General features: G+C 39.4%; 1 protein-coding gene across 7 annotated transcripts in view; it reads right to left on the bottom strand.

Annotated features, from left to right (window-relative positions):
* The window catches only part of ablim3 (actin binding LIM protein family, member 3), a 44,532-nt gene extending 26,168 nt beyond the window's left edge, over nt 1–18,364 (bottom strand). For all 7 annotated transcript variants that reach the window (XM_041989540.1, XM_041989545.1, XM_041989541.1 and 4 more), the window contains exons 1-2: nt 17,939–18,364; nt 10,198–10,332 (exon numbers count right to left, since the gene is read on the bottom strand). In XM_041989540.1, coding sequence (XP_041845474.1) covers nt 10,198–10,332; nt 17,939–17,951 — 148 coding nt within the window. In that variant the 5' untranslated portion in view covers nt 17,952–18,364. The remainder of the gene's footprint in view (nt 1–10,197; nt 10,333–17,938) is intronic.
* Between the last annotated feature and the right edge of the window lie 297 nt (nt 18,365–18,661).

The raw sequence follows: 18,661 nt of genomic DNA, 5'->3' as shown, positions 1-18,661 counted from the left end.
ACATGTATAGAGTTCTTTACCACTAAAAAATTGATTGTGCTTTGAAATAGCATTCATTTCACCAAAGCAATGTTTTAACCTTCTGAACCTTCTGTAGTAAATTCATAGCTTTACTGTTCTCTGCTTCTATCTTTTCCTTTTATCCACACTCTTCTCCCTCTCTCAAAATGATTGCTTTTCAGTCTTCACCTAGATGAGTTTTTAAATGAGTGGAATCTGCTCAATTAGCTCAATGCATTGTGTACATTAGCATACAAACACTTAATCAAATTACATCTAGACAATTGGGTCTGCTCAAACTGGATGGTTCACCTGTTGGCTAATCACTGTGTTTTCTTTTTTAAAATGGAAGATTGGCTGGATGCATCACAAAGGACATCCCTCTTGCACAGTTGCCAGGAGGACATAAACCTTCCACAGTTACCCTAGAGACAGCTAGTTTCCAGTCTGATTGAGGTGCTGGTGGTTGGTGGTGAGGGCAGCATATTTTACTGGCTGCTTTTTTATTCATTTTCAGAGAAATGTTTTTGTTTGTTTGCTTAATTATTTGTTGCTTAACTTGCTGACATATAAATCATTCGAGCCCAAAATAAAACAACTGACTCAAAAGAAGGAGCTGTATTGTATCTACACAACAAACAACTAAACAAAGAATCCGTTTTAAATTGAATCTGCAGCCTGTTGCATGGACATATAGTTTGCAGCACTTTCTTTAACTGAATCAATGCTAAACTGCCAAAAAATACCAGTTTGTCATGTGTGAAATAATAAGCCTATACATGGCTACTCCAAAAGAGCCAGCGACTGTAAACTTGGCATGTCTCAGAAAGATCTGTTCTTTAGAAAAAAATAAAAAAACTCTACAGCAGATAAATGATATCTGCTGGTAATTCCATTAAAAATCTGGAAAAAAAAATCCAGCAAAGATCTGAAACAAAAAAAGAAACATGCAGCTGGCTTTTCAGTTGGTCCATCTATTGGTCAGTAATAACCTCTAAAATAACAGGTTTTATGGATTGATCACAGTAATCCTTCCCAGAACCCTGATCTCAACATTACTGAAGTAGTGTGGAGTCATCTTAACAGAACAGAAGGTGGCCAACATCCAAAGAAAAGCTTTAAAATGTCCTTCAAGAGGCCTGGAGAAAACTAAATAATACTTAAAGAAATTACAAGAAAAATTCTCTAAAAGTTGGTTAAAACTGTGTTGAATGATAAAAGAGTACCAAATATTGATTTCAAACTTTAGAAATATACAAATGCTGTTTTTGATGCATTTCTATATATGCGTGTGTCATGAATGGCGGGCGTCAGAAGAGGTGAGAACCCAATTGCAGGCCGGCAGGCAGGCAGGAGGCAGAATCGGTGCAGGTACAAAGAGGTTTATTTATCAGATCCAAAACAGAAAACACTAACCAGAGGGAACAGGCAAACTTGAATGGTGAAAGATGAGGCTCCAACAAGGAACAACTGAAAACCAGGAGTACTTATACACAGAGGGATTAACAAGACACAGGTGAAGTGGATGACTAATCAGACCAGATGAACTAACGAGGCAGGAACAGAAAACCACAGCACACAAGGGAAAACTAACTAAACATGACCAGAAACCCAAAAACATGAACATAACACACAACAACACCCAGAAACCATTACAGCTTGTTTAAAAAAAAATAGATGCACCAATATCCCAGAGAGGTAGCTCAAGGATTTTGTACAATATTTTATATCAGCTGTAGAACTCAAACATTTTCTTATGCAGTATATTAGTCTATGGTTCTCATACATGAGTTTTTCAGCTTTGTCTGGAATTATGCTTCTACATGTCAGAAGGAAATGTGCTGTTTAAAGTATCACATTTGAAATGATTTGATTGACCTTCCACTGATTTTGATCTTTATTCTGTAAAGATTAAAACCTACAATTGTTCCATCATGATATTACAATACTCTACTAAAACACTTTCTGGCTGGGTTTTAGAGGGCATACTGTGTAAGCCAATCATATTGCAGCTTTTCAAATTTTTGAAAAAAACACCAACCTTCAAACCTGCTTGAAAGGGCCTACACATTTCAGAAGTCACTTGCAAGCAGGCCCTCTACTTTTTAAGTTTTCCCAGTTCAGCCATGATGATCACAGATTTTAAAATTTAACCCTCCACGTGTTAGCTGCCAACACACTGGGTGGAGCTGACAGACTCTGGTGTCTCTGCTGTTTCAGAGCTGTGGCTTTGCTTGGCTTTGAGAATAAAGGGTCTGGCTACAACTTCACAACCAGCACCACATGGTGTGGAGAACTACCCATAAAAAACAGCCCATATTAGAACCAGTCTGTTCTGTTTTACAGTCCTATGAATGGCCTTTGGGGAGTTTTAATGCAGCTACTTGTGAGGAAAATGTACAAAGCTACTGTTAAACAATACAGGTGATGTTGAAGTCTTGCATTTCATAAAATGGTTTCATGTTAAAATGTTTTTGTATAGAGAAAGAGTCAGATTGTATCCTCTTAAACCAAACATAATCAGCTTTGAAGAACTAAACAAGCCCAATGAGTCCTACTACAGGCAGGGGTTCAACACATGGCTTAATAGTGCACTGAAAAAACCTGGTTTTGAACACCACTAAACCAAAGGAGGTCATCGTAGACTTTTGGACAGTTAGAAGGAACACAAAGGACCCTCTGACTATCAAGGGGGAAAAAGTGGATAGAGTGGATTCCATTAAGTTCCTCTGTATTCACATGATCAATGAGAACTTGACATGGTCAGTAAAAGCTTCTAGCCTGGTAAAAAAAGACAAAAAACAAAGACCCTTTTTCCTGAGAGGGCTAAAGCAGGCCAGTCTGCCACCTCAGCTGCTCAGGAACTTTTATCAGAGCATGATAGAGAGCGTCCTCTGCCACTGCTGCACTGTGGGGTATGGAAACTCCACGGGGGAGAGTAGGAGGCATCTGGTTCGGATGGTGGGAACAGTGCGAAGGGTCACAGGTAGCACACTGCCACCCCTGGACACTGTGTATGCCAACTGGCTGAAGCGGAGAGCGAGGACCATCAGCACAGATGTCACTCACCTGGGGCATTCTCCGTTCATCCCCCTGCCATCTGGGAGGAGATACTGCTCTCTAAAAACCCACAGTACACAGTTGAATAACAGCTTCTTTCCCAGAGCTGTATCCTTTTACCCCCCCAACACACACAGACTATAGACTGGTGTGTGACCTGAACTGAACTGCAGGCATACAGTTGATGTCTGGTAAGTGCAATACAACACCTGGGTAACTGTGCAATAATGACGATGTTTGTACTGTTTTTGATATTTATTGCTGCTACTTTTTTAACTGCTGTAACTTTTTAAATGTTTATTTACTGTGATGTTAACTTATGTAACTTGTTGTCATGTAAAAAAGCCAGAAATAATTTTGTTGTGGGCAACTACAATGACAATACAGCTTTCTTATCCTTATCATAAACTACATCAAACACCTAATTTAATCTTCTTGGTTATTTTATGATCTTTCCCTCAATGGGACCCTAATGAGGGGAACCAAAAGTTGCTGGTATTCTCCTTCATATTGGCAGTGCAGGAACTTAGCACCCAGAGATCATAAATCTGGTGATTAGAAGTTAGCATCTAGGCAGCTGTGGTCATTAGAATTGCACTGATTAGGTATCCACAGGGGGTCTGCCTGATTGGGTATTTATCTCCAGCCAGCAGACGCAATTAAAATTCCCTTCTCAAAGTCGGCCCAGGCCGGAACCCTAAAACAGTCCCGGATCCCCCACCCACTGCCCCCTCTCTTTCTGTCTTTCCGTTTCAAGACTGCTTCCAAATCTTTGTGGCTTTGAGCACAAGGTCTCCACTTTATCTCAATTTGCACCATGTCCTCCCACCACTACAGAGCTGCACTTCAATGCAACCTTGCCTTTCATTCAGTGTCTACCTTTTTTCCCTGAACCTCCTCAAGTCTCTCTGTGACTCTGAAAGGACATGCTTTGTACAGTAAATAAAAGAAACCCCACTGTACATTCTTATTGCTCTAATGCAGATCTCACCATTATGTTTATTTTAAAAGATTTTTGCAGTTTAACACAGGCAGCCTGAGATAATATAGCGAAGGGTTATGTATGTAGTAATTCAGCGGCAAGTTACATCACATCTATTCACTTCCACATTTGTGATACAAACACAAGGCTGAAGTTGCTATGCCCTACTCCTGTTCCCCCGGATCTGAGCCCCTCTGCAAACACTTCAAGAGTAAATAATGTGTTTTCACAAGTTGTGCCAAATCACAGGGGAGGGAGAAGAAATAGTGACACAGATTAGAGAATGAGAAAAACTAAAAACTTCAGCTGCATTAGCAGCTCTGTGAATGCTTCAAGCCAAAAAAACAACACTAGCAGACTCCAAAAGACATATGCTAACATGCTAACCTTTAGTACCTATTTATCCAGCCTTCGCCATTTAGTTCAACACATTAAAAAGAATGTCTTTGTTACTTGCAGTCACAATAAAGATAATCAGAAACTGATAAGATTCATTTGGTAGGCAATTTCAGATGTAATGCTATGATAAGTTGACAATAAAGCAACTTTTTGGGTCAACAGGGTTTTAATTTCAGTTTCAGCCTGGATAAAAGTGATTGGCTGTGTGACCTCCAGTGCCTAAGCATGGCTAAAAATAACTAGCAAAAACCAGAGTTCATAGCGAGAGGTCATAGAAAAAGCTTAAATAAGAGGGAGGTGAGCTCCCCAAAGCCAAAGCAGAAAGAAATCGTGCATGAGTGACAGGGTTCCCCTTGTTTCTGGCTGCTGTAGTTAATCGAGACAGATGGTTGCCCAGTGTAGTCCCTTCATACCAGCAGAACAGATCTGCTGCTGAGGCCTTCCGGTTTTAACCCTCTGAGAGCTGATAAATGACAAAGCTGAGTGGAAAATAGGCACGAATTATATCACAGTTCATGCTCAGATAACCACACTGCGAGGGACTGGTCTCTGTAATAAGCAATAAAAATGTATGGATGGATGGATGGACGTTTTGTCTGACACAGCAGGGTTTTCCAGACAATCACCGTCTCTATCCGTCGGATTTCACTACATCTCAAAGCCAGACTCTTTCTCACCTAAGTAGTTCAAAAACATTGTGACGTATACACACATACACATGCACTAATTCAGGCAATTTGCACGGCCTCAATGTGTGAAATCCCTTAAGGATGGTGATGCTTGGGAAACACAAGCAGGCGAATAATCCCTGTCATCTCTTCTGAATCCAGAGGAGTCATCAGGGAAAAGCAAAGCTTCTCACCATGCTCCCTTTTCCCTCTGCCGGAATCTCTCCCTAGCAACCACGCATTGGTGTGGTGATTGGACCAGTGTACCAGCGGTTGCCATAGCTACAGGAAGCTCCCCTTCCCTGTAACCCCCCACTTTTTTTTTCCCTGTGCTGTGTCTCTCTTTCTGTTTCTCAACATAACCATGCTTTATTTCTTTTCCTTTTTATTTCTCTCCATTCATCTTTCTGTTTCTTTTGTTCTTTCCCCAGTCTTTCTCTTGCCTTCAAAGTGTAATAACAGTACAGTACAGACGGCTGAAACTAACAACATTGAGGTGGAGAGATGGGAGCTAATGCATCCAGAGGGAGAACAGACTGACAGATCTGCAGAGAAAGAGTTAAAGATGCTGCTGTTTTATAAGAGGTCTAGTGAGAATACTGGTTAAAAACAAAACAAAACAAAACAAACAAACAAACAAACAAAAAAACAGAACATTACAAGAGCAGTCAAATTATTTATCTTACCCTTGTGTGTAAATCTACTATTCCCGGAAGTGCTGTTTCATTAGAGAAATCTGTTTGGTCTCCAAATATAAATAACTACAGGGAGCAGCTTGGCAGTTTGTGTGAATTTGTCTGTGTTTGTATCTGCATCCTTATTTGTTTATAGTTTTGTTGTTTTTTTGTTGTGTCGTTTCTTAATCAGTAATTGGCTGCTGGGATATGTGTACCTATTTCACCCTTTGCATGGGATTTATGTGCTCAAGTCACAGACAGGCTGTGTTGCATTTGCCACAATCTAAGAGCGCTAATTCTTGCTTTGGAAGATTGGTAAATGTGGTCACTGTGTCATTGGAGCACTATGCACGAGTCAGCCCATATTCATGTAATACAACACCACATTGTCCATACTTTGCAGCTGGCTGCTACGCAGAGAACGGCTATGGAATCCACATAATCCACAAATACATCCCTGCTGCCTTCTCTTTGTCTGGGGCTGATGCATTAGTCTCAGAGCTGGCTTCTGTCTTCAGAATTTTCCACACTTTATTTCTTGAGCTGTTTGGCTCCCTCTTTATGCCATAATCACCTACAGTATAATGAGCTGAAATGAGAGGTTAAATGCATATGATTAGAAATTTGCTCCTCCTCTGACTAATGCATAAGAGATTGTAATGTGGCTCCACAGAAGGAAGATAAAATTATGGATAGTGGGGCTGTATGTATTTTTACATGCAGTGATTGTGTGTGAAAGTAACTCTAAACATGTTTGCCTATTTAAGTCTGAATGATCACGATCTTTACAGAGGGGCAAACTCAGCCCTTTTGATGCAAAAGGACACTGCAATAAAGAAAGGAGAGGGGGAGGATGGGAAAAAAGGGGAAAATAAGTAAGATTTTGTAACATGGCTTTGCATTAGTAATGAAGATAGCCTGAAACACACACATCATGACTGGTCCAGGTCGATATCTTGGAAACACAAGCTGATTCTTGGAGAAGAAGAAAAAAAAGCATAGAACATTATAAAATGTGAAAAACCACCCCAGTCACAGAATTAATTAACATGTATAACAAGGCAAATGACTCCTGGCAGCAGATAGTCATTTTGGTAGGATGGTATGATAAAGTTTATCCATAAGCCACCCAACTCACATCCAGCATGACAATATCATCCTGTCCCAAGATGAACAGTTGATTTCATGCTTGGATGACAATCATCAAGAAAGAGAGTGAGAAAGCAAAGAAGTAGACAGTAAGAAAAAGAAATCTTTAAAAAAAACAACATGACACAGAAATCCTTCTCTATTGCTTCTGCTGAAAAGCAGAGATCAGAACCCAAGATAACAGAGAATGGGTTGAGTTTATGGAGTTCAAAGGAACATGCAACATGTTTGTGTGCGGATGGGTTTAGATGCTGAACAATAACAGCTTTAGAAAACTGCTAGCTGTGCAGAAGCCCATACAGGGGTGCATATTATGAGCAGGGATGTAGTAGAGTCTAATGGCACAAAAAGCACCCCATTGCTACCTCATGGGACAAGAAGAACTCTCTGGAATACAAAAGTGAACAATTGTCTGATAGGTGTGCTCACATCTATCATGATAACACTAAAATGATCCATGCTAACATTTTTTTATGACATTACTGCTGCTATAAATGTAAAGAAAATGAAAAAGGAGGATGAGAGTGTAAGACTCAGATTGGTATTATATGTATGTAATGTTTGGGTGACACAAACAGCACCCCCACGCCCCCTCTTCTTTTTTTCCTACTTACTTTTGGTAACACCCCCCCCCCCCCCCCTTTTTTTTTTTTTTTTTTTCTCTGGGGCACAAAACAGCATCCTCTGATTGGTTACTGGCACCTTAGAGATGCTGAGAATATCCACCAACCAGGGCTCAGGTGCCCCTTTACACCGTTACCACAGCAACCTCTCATAATCACAGTGAGCGTGCACGCATGTTTGGACGTGCACATTTAAACAGATGAATAGGGCCTTTATATGTGTATATTTTCAGTAGAGGTTTGAGTTTTCATGTATGTGACAAATACATGTGGGGAAGTAGCAAAAGCAACCCTCCAATGAATAGACTCACACGAGCTAATGTACTGTAGAACATCTGAGTGCGGTAAAACTGTCAGTACAGTTCAGACAGCATAAAACATCCGTCTTTTCTCAATTATCCAAAGACAGCCAAGGAAAAAGTGCTACTATAAAATGTCCATCTTTAGTCAATTTAAGCATTGACAAAAAAAAAGAAACTAAAAGATTTCAGTGTGATTAAATTATTTGCAGAGCACTGAAATCCAATTATAAAGTGAAGCATGAGTAAATTCTAAAACACTGAAATGTTTGTGCTGACAGCAGCAAGCAAAAGTGAAAAACCGAGCTTCAGCATATTTTATTTTTATATATATGTATATATTTAAATAGGAGAAAGACTTCACTATCCTCACAAAACCACTGTAGTACATACTACAAGGCCGTGGGGGGTGCTATGATGATTAAAGAGTAACACTCCAAAGTTAGAACAAGACATAGCGCGTGCGCAGATAAAGGCTCACTGCGTGTTGCAGGACGTTCACACTGCAAGAAGAGAAGATGGCTGAGGATTCAGTGTGAGCCAAAAGAGAAACATTTGTTTCTGATGAAGAAGTCGAGCTTCTTCTTCGAGTAATGCTAGACAACAAAGCAAAAAAATTTACTGTATTTGGCGCGTGTGCGTCACATTGACGTCATATCCTCCAGTTGTGCGGTTACGCTGTCCTGACGAACACACAGGGTAGAGGTTTCAAATCGATCCGCCTTGGTACCTTGTTTCAGACATGATTGGTTTCATGGAGGCTAATCCCTGGTTTGTGTGGATGAAAGGGTGGATTGCTAAAATACTTTTGCGGTTTTATTGCAATTTGGCGCCGTGGGGACGGCCCATTAGACTATTGTAGAACAATGTTATGTTCTTCATCTGCACAACCCAGCAAACATGCACAAGTTTTTCTTGTATATCATTTAAACATTGCCTTTTCATTTAAGCATATCTGCAAATGGTGGAAAAATAACCCATGAGTGTCACGTCATATAAAATTGAACAACAATCTTAATATTGAGCAGATTCTTCAGGCAGCACAGCAGCATGACAAATCGTACTCTTTGGCATACACAGATACTTTGTTGTCACAAGACCCAGTTAGTCCTTGCCTTTAAGGGATATGCTTTTTTCCTTTTTTTTTCTTTTGAAGCAAAGTTGTTTAAAGTACTTATGAGTACTCTGTGTCTCACTTGCAGACAGTGAACAGGCCTAATTTTAATTTTGAGAATCTGGGAGGGAATTCTGACGAGGAGCTAAGCTAACATCTACTCACAGAAGATCAAAATTTGTTGCCAGTCTAAATCAACTCAAGCCTCAAATCTTTTATTGTGGTTTGAAGCAACATCTCTATAATTAATCTTCATATAAATAAACTTTACTTACTTTTTAGTCTGAAAATGTGACCACTTTCACAACTGAGTTTCACCTGATGGAAAAGACCTTAAATTTTTCATTAACTTTTTTTTTTATTTCTTGTTTTGCCAATTGTTCATGCAGTAAAGCATGTTGTCTATAACATGTGACCAATAAATCCACTTTAAACTATGTATCTACTGTATGTTTTACCATCCATCAACAAGAATTTTAGTTACTTCTAATAATAACTATAAAATTATCATAAACTTAGACATTTTTAAAGCAATACTTTTTCTTAATTTTATATGATAATTTCCTCTTTTTTCATTTATTTTTTTTCATTATTTTATAGCTATAGCTTTAAATCCTATGAATGAATAAACTCCACAGTTAAGACATTAGTGACCACAACGGTAAGCAAATTAGCTTTACAGCATCACAGGTATTTCACATTAGTGTCGCCCTAACATGCTGTGCGATTATGTCACCGCTGTTTCCATTATAAGTCTCCAGTGCTCACATAGCAGTGCAAAGCTAGTTAGTCTCATTAGGCCACTGTGTACAATAAAATGAAAATCCTTTACAAGTTACTAACATAATAACAAGCTACCTTAGTAGGAGTCTGTGTGCCCTGCTAGGCACCTCTGATCCATTCTAGTCCCCACTGTGGGCTAATAGTAGCACTCAGCATGTGCACCAGGAGATAGAGTGCTTACAATGTATCTGTCAAAGCATGTGTGTAGGTGTGTGGATAGAGGGTGAGGATGTGGCCAAGAAAGATGTATTGTCTCTGGCCTATTAGTGGAATTCATCTTAAAAAAAAAAAAAAACAGAAAATATCTTTTACAGCATTTATGACCATGACCACCCAGGCATGGGGAGTATGTAAAACAACACCTGTTTGCACAATCACCACAGTTGTTTGTCTAGTCTAACACTTCCTGTGCTGTGTTAAGTGAAAAGGTTTCCATTTCTTACCGGTGCAGGTGAAACATTTGACGTGAAAGTGAGTATCTTGGACTCGAACCACCTCTCCTTTGCATATTTCCCGACATCGGTGGCACCGAATAGGTCCAGAGCTCTGCTCAATACGCTTAGAGCCTTGGTGAAAAGCTGCAAAACACAATAAGGCACAGTTTATATATTTGACTGTGTTACATTAAAGAAGATATTAAAGACTATTTTGGTTACACAACTGTCCCATGAATTAATTTTAAAAACTTTCTATCGTTATATAAAAATATCAAACCATAAAGATATAAAACTAAGGTGCTTCACATACTCAAATAGGTCTCAAATAATTTATCAGCTCATTGCCAGGCCTGCAGCTTGATTACACTACAGACTGTACTGTGTACTGTTCACACAATAAAATCAGTCTGTAAATCCGTCAACACTTGTTCTGAAGCTGTGAGGTCTGACACCTATAAGCTCGGTAAGCTCCAGGCTTTCTCTCCCACTGTCTCTATTTTTCACACACTCATACTGGATGACACACACACTTGAGAAAGCGGATGGATACCCTTACCTCATTATGCATTAGCTTATGCCCGATTCCTGCAAGCCCAATAGCTATTTCAACCAGTCAGAAAAGCAGGTTCTCACATGTTTCAACAACACAGTGAATAAATGCCATCACATGAAAAAACATCAAGATGATACATTAATTGAAATGAATGATGTAAAAGGCTATTAAAAGCTCTTTAAAGGTCCATCTCCTCCCCTGAGCTATAAACAAATCCTCTTGCATACAAGCCTTACAATGCTGACTCTGTACTATTCCAGCTGGGTTCAGTCTCTTATTTATCTTCATTTTTCATAAAGGAGCACAAGTGGCAACCTGAATAACTGATTGAAGCACAAGCTCAACAGAGCAGCTGATTTTATTTTACTCGATGAATTCTGAAGAACTTGCTTCACTTAAAAAGTCGTGTAGTCTGTGCACCTCAATGCATTGTCAGGGACAGCTGTGTATTTCAACCTGTTTTCATCCCAGGGCATCAAATACTGAACTCTCAAAACCTATGGTGTCTGACAGCATTCTTCAATATTTCCTTTTAAAATCCACATAGGGATGCAGAGGAGGTGGAGAGGGTAAGTCACATGATTTTAAATCATGAGATTTGAGTTTAGGAACTCAAGTCAAAACAGGTTAACAAATCTATTGGTTTTATACAACAACATGGTTAGAGATGTTAAAAATTGTAGTTTGACCTTGGAACAGATAGTTTAAGCAAAGTTATCTGGTGAACTGAAAACAGATGTCAAACTGGACTCTGTATATTGCTTGTTAAAAAAACCTATGTGAGACCTCAAGAATATTCTCTATACTACAAGTGTATGTGAGCCATGTGAGGGCATAAATTTATGGGTGTGGGAGAAAATGTCTGCACAGTTCTAGTTGTTTATTTTCCTGCACAGGATAGGAGTGTGAGAGCTTGAAATATGCAAGAATGATCATTTCCCACTCGCCATCTCCCACATTCAAGTCTGTTAGTTCATTGTTTTTGCTCACAATGCTGGCAGCATGACCGGGAACAACTATCCTGCCTGATAAGTGCCCAGTGTCTGGTTCAAATTACACTCCCTCAAAGTTTATTTAATTTACTTTAAAAAACACACATGAACAAAACTGATTCCATCAGGTGTAATGAGAAAGAAAGAGAACTAGTCACTAATGGGAGTACATGCATGCCTATGCAAGCTTCTATAGAAATGCATTAGGTATTTCTTCACCATGATGACCTTCTGAAAGTGGGCCAAAACAATCCTCTGGCACAGTCTAACACCCTCTGTTTCCAAGCTCAGCCAGGTAATCTTATATGGAAACAGCACATGCCATCAAACTTGACTAAGGTAAGGGATGAAGTTTATCACCACAAATTGAAATTACAAAGCTTGTGAAAATATCAAGCTTCAAGGTTAAGAAAAAATGTTGTTTTTAATGAGTGAGGTATTTATTTAACTTGTTGAGCATGCATGCCTGAAAAGCAGAGAATGCAGACAATCCAGCAGAAAGCAGTCAGCTCAAGCATCACATGACCAACTGTCTCAGTGCGTCCATTCCCATTAACTCAATTAAATCTCCAAAACCAGTGTCCAAAACCCGTATAGATTTCTCAAAAATTTGTACACTTCTCTCCTGCTTTTAGGTGTTCAGTCATCCTTCTAATGATAGCCACCAGACTACAGGTGTGATCCACTGACTCCACATCAGTGCTGAGTGTCTCAGGAGAAAACGGCCTCTGGCAGTCAGGTGATAGTAGCGCTGTGGTCAGAGGCAGACAGCATCCCCAGGGAGACTGCTGCTATTTCTGCCCCTGACCTGACAGCCCTGAAGAAGAACATGCTGGGAGCTGAGTCACAACAGATGCTGGGTGACTGGGTGGTGATAAACGAGTGGAATGATGAGTATCAGGCAAAATCAAAAGGATCACCTGACATTAAGCATTAAATTGAAAAGAAAAATGTCTTGAATTTCCAGCATATTCTTTTGAATTTGAGTATTTATAAGCATATCATAAATAATTACTTCTGCCATTTTATTGCAATAATTTAAGACTCTTGGACTAATGACAGGTTCACTACGTCACAGGAATTAGGAAACATTTGATTAGGTTGTGATTAATCTTACTCATCAATCCTTGAGTCTTTGTGTGTCTGTGTGTGTATATGTGAGTCTTTGCTATTGTGTCGTTATCGGGACTGTAGGAGACCAACTTGTGGAGCCCATTTGTGAACATGGGGACCAAATTTTGTTCTGCATGATGAAATAACAGTGACCCAGGATGAGCCTAAACTTTCCAAACTGATGTTTCTCTTCCAGGATAATATTGTAGCGTTCTCCACACAAATAATGGTGAAGCATATTTCTGTGTTCTTGATGATTTATTTAGGAACATCCACAGGCCATAGCCAATGCCAAAAAAAGCCCTGCAAGTTTCTACCAACTAATTTCCATTCTGTCCAATAGGCCTGAATGATTTTAAAAAAACAAATTGAATTGCGATTTTTCTAAAGAATATTGAGATTGCAATTTGGTTTTCAGTTTAATTTTTTTTAAATTCAAGCTTCAGTTCAGTGTTTACACAGAAATATATTTTCAATATGAGATGAAGTATCACCATGAGATGGCATCAAAATATGAACTGCTTTATAAACGCAAGACCCAAAGTTGAGATATGAACGGCTACACTTTCTTGAAACTGCAAGATGTAATCTGCTGCAATGGACTGACACCCTGTCCAGGGTGCACCCTGCATACATGTACCCTGCCTCTCAAATGCAAATTCCTGGGATAGACTTTAGCTTCCCCATGACCCTAATGTGAAATAAGTGGCATAGAAAGCAGATGGATTAAAGATGCAACCTGTGGCCAAAATACTGAAGCCAGCCTAGAGCTGGTGTATACTTTGTCCTTGTATTAGAAAATAAACAGTTAGATGTTGTACACCACAGCATATAATTCCTCTCTGCATGCTTTCTGTGCTGCATACGACAGAGTACCACCCTGATGCCACACACACAGACACTTTTTCAAATCTGCAGAACAAGAAAGCATGTTGGAAAATATTTTGCTTTATCCACCTGAACATTAGGCAAAAATATGTGCTTTTTAAACTCTAAAATAACCAAGACAATTACTGGATTTTCAATGTTGATGGAATAATAATTCACTCTGCTAATCATCACTTTTTATAATACAGCAAAGGAGTATGGACATCCATCATCTTTGTCAGTAATCTAATGCAGGCATTGATCAGGGCTCTTCATGTTGTCCCCCAACACCCTCTCTTTATCTGTCTTTATCTCCATCAAGACCTTGGGAAGGAGCATCCATCAGAGCGATATAGTGTCCAGGGGTAACACAAACATGCTGTCATTCCACAGACAAAGAAAGGAGGGTCAGACTGCTACTGACAGTCTGAATGATTGCTCAGTCCTACCAGAAGCCAAGGTCATGGTGATAACATCCTTGAGGACACAGCAGAGGTTTGTCATTGGGCTGAATTAGTGTACGAGTTAATTTGTATCCATGACTGTCTTCTAAATTTTCCTTCCAGATTCCAGAGTGGTATTTACTGATGAGCTAAATTAAACTGACTTCTAGAGTAAAAACCACCATTGAACAACAAAGGCGTGTGCTTAGTTTTGCATTGGCCTGTAAATACATACCAGTTGTACACAACTGTTCATGAATATTCATTAGTACATGCCAGCATCTGTGTTTGCATCTGTGCATGTTTGTCTCCCGCCTTTGTTCTCTATGCTATTTAAGTAACAAGTCTGAACTGATCACAGAGTGATGAATGGTGTTTGGCTCATGTTTGAACTGTGCATTAGATAAAGTATACGCACAGGAATCAAAAATGATATGGCTCCCTACATAGTTCCAGTTGATTTTTTCAATAAAAAGGGGATCTCAGCTTACAGTAAAGCTGCACATAAAAAAAGTCCATCATTTAATCTATAGGTCTAGCTTTGACTGAAATGTTAAAGTTGGCATGCTAACAAAGCATATATACATATATATATATATATATATATATATATATATATGTGTGTGTGTGTGTGTGTGTGTGTGTGTGAAAATGATTTTGTGGACATTTCTGGTTGGGCTGTCTCTGTCTTTGTTGTGCTCTGGCAGCTTCTCTAACCATAGCCTACAGTGGAACACCAATTTCACATCTAAGAAGCTGCAGTTGAATTAAATTTGTACATACGTTCATACACAGCAACCAGTTTTATGCCTGTAACTGTTTTCTTAATTATTTTATACTCAGTTCAACAACTAATCATAAAACCACAGTAACATAGCAACTTATATTTTTAGATGCCACTCCTTTAATCAGCATCAACAACCATGCTGCCAACCATACAGACAAATGCAGACACTACTCAAGCACAAAGGCCCATACTGATGTCACTGTCGTATGGCTTGGTCATAGGCCTGGCATCATTCTGACTATAAAGCATAACTTTAATCATCACAACTGAAGGTCTGACCATATCCCTTACCCTATGCTTAACCTAAATCTTAATCAATAAAGCTATTACATTAAAGACTATGGTAATAAATTAATAAAGCCAAGTATCAATTCTTCAAAAAAACTCTAAATGTGTAAAGTCATCCATGTTGGATTCAAAATGTGTGGTCCCACAATTTTATCTCCCAAAATCTATACCTTATGAAAATAATATAACAAGCTTAAACGCAAACATTCAAAGAAGCTAAATGATTAACATGTCTGAAATTTTCTTTGAAAACACAGGGGAGGGCATATTGCTTTTATTGAGGACATTTCAATATGTTTTTCACACTGTATTTCCATTTCTCAATAGTACCAAGTATCAGAAATCCATCTGTGCTTGATAAGGTATAAATACACTTAAACACATATATTTTTATCACTGGAATGTGATTATCTTAAATTGACAAAAATATAATTTATTACATTATTCCAATGAATTGTCATTCAATCAAAAGTACTTGACAACAAAGTGGAGATTACAACAGTATCTGCATCATTTAAATCAATGCAATAGTGAAGTTGCATGACATGCAGTCTAACTGTTAAGTCAGCAAAATGGTAGTGTGTGAGAGAGTTTTTAAAAGTTCCAACATGTTGAACTAAATTCTTCTGTTGCTTCTGGATATTTCTTGTCTGAAAGCCAAGAATGTTCCTCTAGAGTGCAAACAGAGAGAGAAGTGTCAATGCTTTTGATGTATTGCTCTGCAGATCCCCTCAGGTCCCTGAGCTCAATGATCCGTGTATTGCTAAACATGTGTTTTACCACTCCCTTGAAACACACAAACTGCATGCACCTTGCCCCAAAGAAACACTGTTTATTTTTTCCCTGTATATCTAATTATCAAAATCCAAGATTATTTCAGAAAGAAACTAACCTGCTTTACTCAAAGTCCTGTTCAGCCCTCCAGCCAGGCAGAAAATAAAGTTTCTGACTACACATCCATAAAGCCCAGTGACCATGAGAGATAGAGGGCCCAGAAGATGAAGATGGACAGAGTTGTTTGTAATTACTCTGCATGTGTTGATGGCCTCTGGGCTATCACCAGTTCAGTGAAAAACACTGCACACAGTACTGCCTAACAGGCACAGTCATGTTCAAACCTTGACAGCACTGGAGACAGAGGAGAACACTTGTTTGATTGACATTAAAAGGAAAGAAGAAGAGAGAAAAAGAGATGCTCTCTTTTAAGCTCAGATGCCTGCTGTGTTTCTAAGCCTTAAGCCAAAGCAGAGACATGTCACACCACAATCTCCTAGCTGTGACAATGCTGACACATGCACATGCAGTTAACTACAGACATCCATACCCTAGATTTACACACACACACACACAAACACACGTTGACATGTCAATCATGTACCTGTGCAATCCTATCGGAGCACATGCTTATACACCATAAAACACTTGTGACAGTTCTCCACATGTTGGCTGTGCATGCTCCTCTCCCTCTCTGTGTCAACTGGGAAAAGCATTTTAAAGCTTAACGTAAGAATCAGTTTGATTTTCTCAGACTGCGTGGAGGAGCAACACCATTCCTACCTCACACAGAAATAGAGCCGGCAGCCAGGCTGGGCTGAGTTCAGAGTGCTGGATGAATAATGTAATGCCACACAATGACAGGCTAGATTATGAATGATGCAGTAATACCAGAGGGTGGACAGGAAGTGCCTGACACCATCAGTTCTCTAAGCACCTGGTGTACATCACATTAAGTTCCACCAACATCACAGTGGACTAGAAAGGGTTTTTTTTTAAATGTTAACACCTAAATCCTCACATTAGGATCAGGGTATCGACCTGTTATGACTTGGAAATACAGCAAAGCATGCATATGTGTTCACATGCTCACACAGCTGACTCTCCACCCCCTACATGCACACACACTACCCCAGCCAAACAGGGAAAGCCCTGATTCAGCGGACAAGAGGATCAGGGTCAGAGTCAGCTGATACAAGGTCAGCTTAGCATCATAGCTGTCCCCAGGCCGTTCCATGGTAAGGATGACAGGAGCCCCTCAGGCTGTCAGAGTTTTTATGTCCCATGCTTCATCACACATGAACTCCACCAATAGCGGTCAGGTCAGAGAACAGCCCCCCCCCCCCCCCCCCCCCCAAATAAAAGGTTTCCTGATCCTGCCATGAATCTTTATGAGGACAGGTGGTCTTTAATTAAGAGACAACAGCTGAAAGCTGGAGTGGTTTCCTGTGAGTGGTAGTGAATAGGATGAGAAAGGAGAGAAGAAGGTGAAAGAGAGGTGACAGAGCAAAGCAGCAAACATCGAGAAAGTCCAAGTAATTGTTTTCTGTCATGTGAGTGAAAAATACAAAAGATGTTCCTTTATGGATGAACTCTGAGCGAATGCCATGCTGACCTCCATTAGTTATTTTTAGCTCCACTATCCTCCCTAAACCTGTTACAAATCTATTGCACGAGCTTTGCAGGGGTTCTCTTGCTTCTACAGCACATAAGATTAAATGTGATAATAAACTATTTTCAGATGTATATTCATTTAAAATGTAAAATGTTTATTTTCTGTAATAATTAGCCAACAAATGTAAAAAAAAAAAAAAAAAAAAAATGCAGGCAATGACTGCTTTCTGGGAGTTTCTGGACTCTCGTGTATTGTCTCTTATGTTTTGTCCGTGCAGTTGAAGCGGACAAATAAAGCGCGCAAGAATGGACTTACCACTGGAACTCATGACAGCCAATGTGTTCTTATCCAAAACAAAGCTGCGCCGTCAAGAAATAATCCCATAAAGCACGAGGAAATCTACAAACGGGTAGTTTACTGATTTGCCAGTGTGTAATTAAAATGAATATCCAGTAAAGATAAAAATGATGCTCCTCACTGTCAACAGCACCGCTTCCAGTCAATGAGAAGGTGGACGCTGAAAGAAAGAGGGATTAAAAAAAGAGAGAAAAAGAAAAGAGAAATATACACGAGGGTTATTCCCGTAATTAGCCGTAACATCCAAACAAAGCCCCGGCGCCTGCTGTGTGAACGTCGGCTTTCTTCTCACAGTGACAATAAAGCGACGCTGCTCCCTTGGATTCCACCTTCACATTTTCACTCCCGGCTGATCCTCCAGCTCCGACGCGCTCCCCTGGCGTGTCCCCGTGCGCCTCTCACGCGCTGTCAATACAGTCACCGGAAACACTTTGAGGTCGCTGCTTTCAGAGTAAGACCAAACAAAAAGGTTTGGCCTAAAAATGTATTTTAGGCCAGTTAATAAATAAATTAATAAATTATTGAATGTACGCTTATTGCTTAATTGTTAATATTTTGGTAACAGACACTCATCTGTACAGCAGCTTAATCATAAACCATCAAAATAAACATTTCCAAACCGATAAGATTATTTTTAAACAAATACCAAGCACTTTCTGTAGAAAAAATACTTTTACCTTA

The sequence above is a fragment of the Melanotaenia boesemani genome, chromosome 7 (genome assembly GCF_017639745.1).
Source record: "Melanotaenia boesemani isolate fMelBoe1 chromosome 7, fMelBoe1.pri, whole genome shotgun sequence".
Lineage (NCBI taxonomy): Eukaryota > Metazoa > Chordata > Actinopteri > Atheriniformes > Melanotaeniidae > Melanotaenia > Melanotaenia boesemani.
Note: the sequence above shows the minus strand (reverse complement) of the source record. Positions and strands in the feature narration are given on the sequence as shown.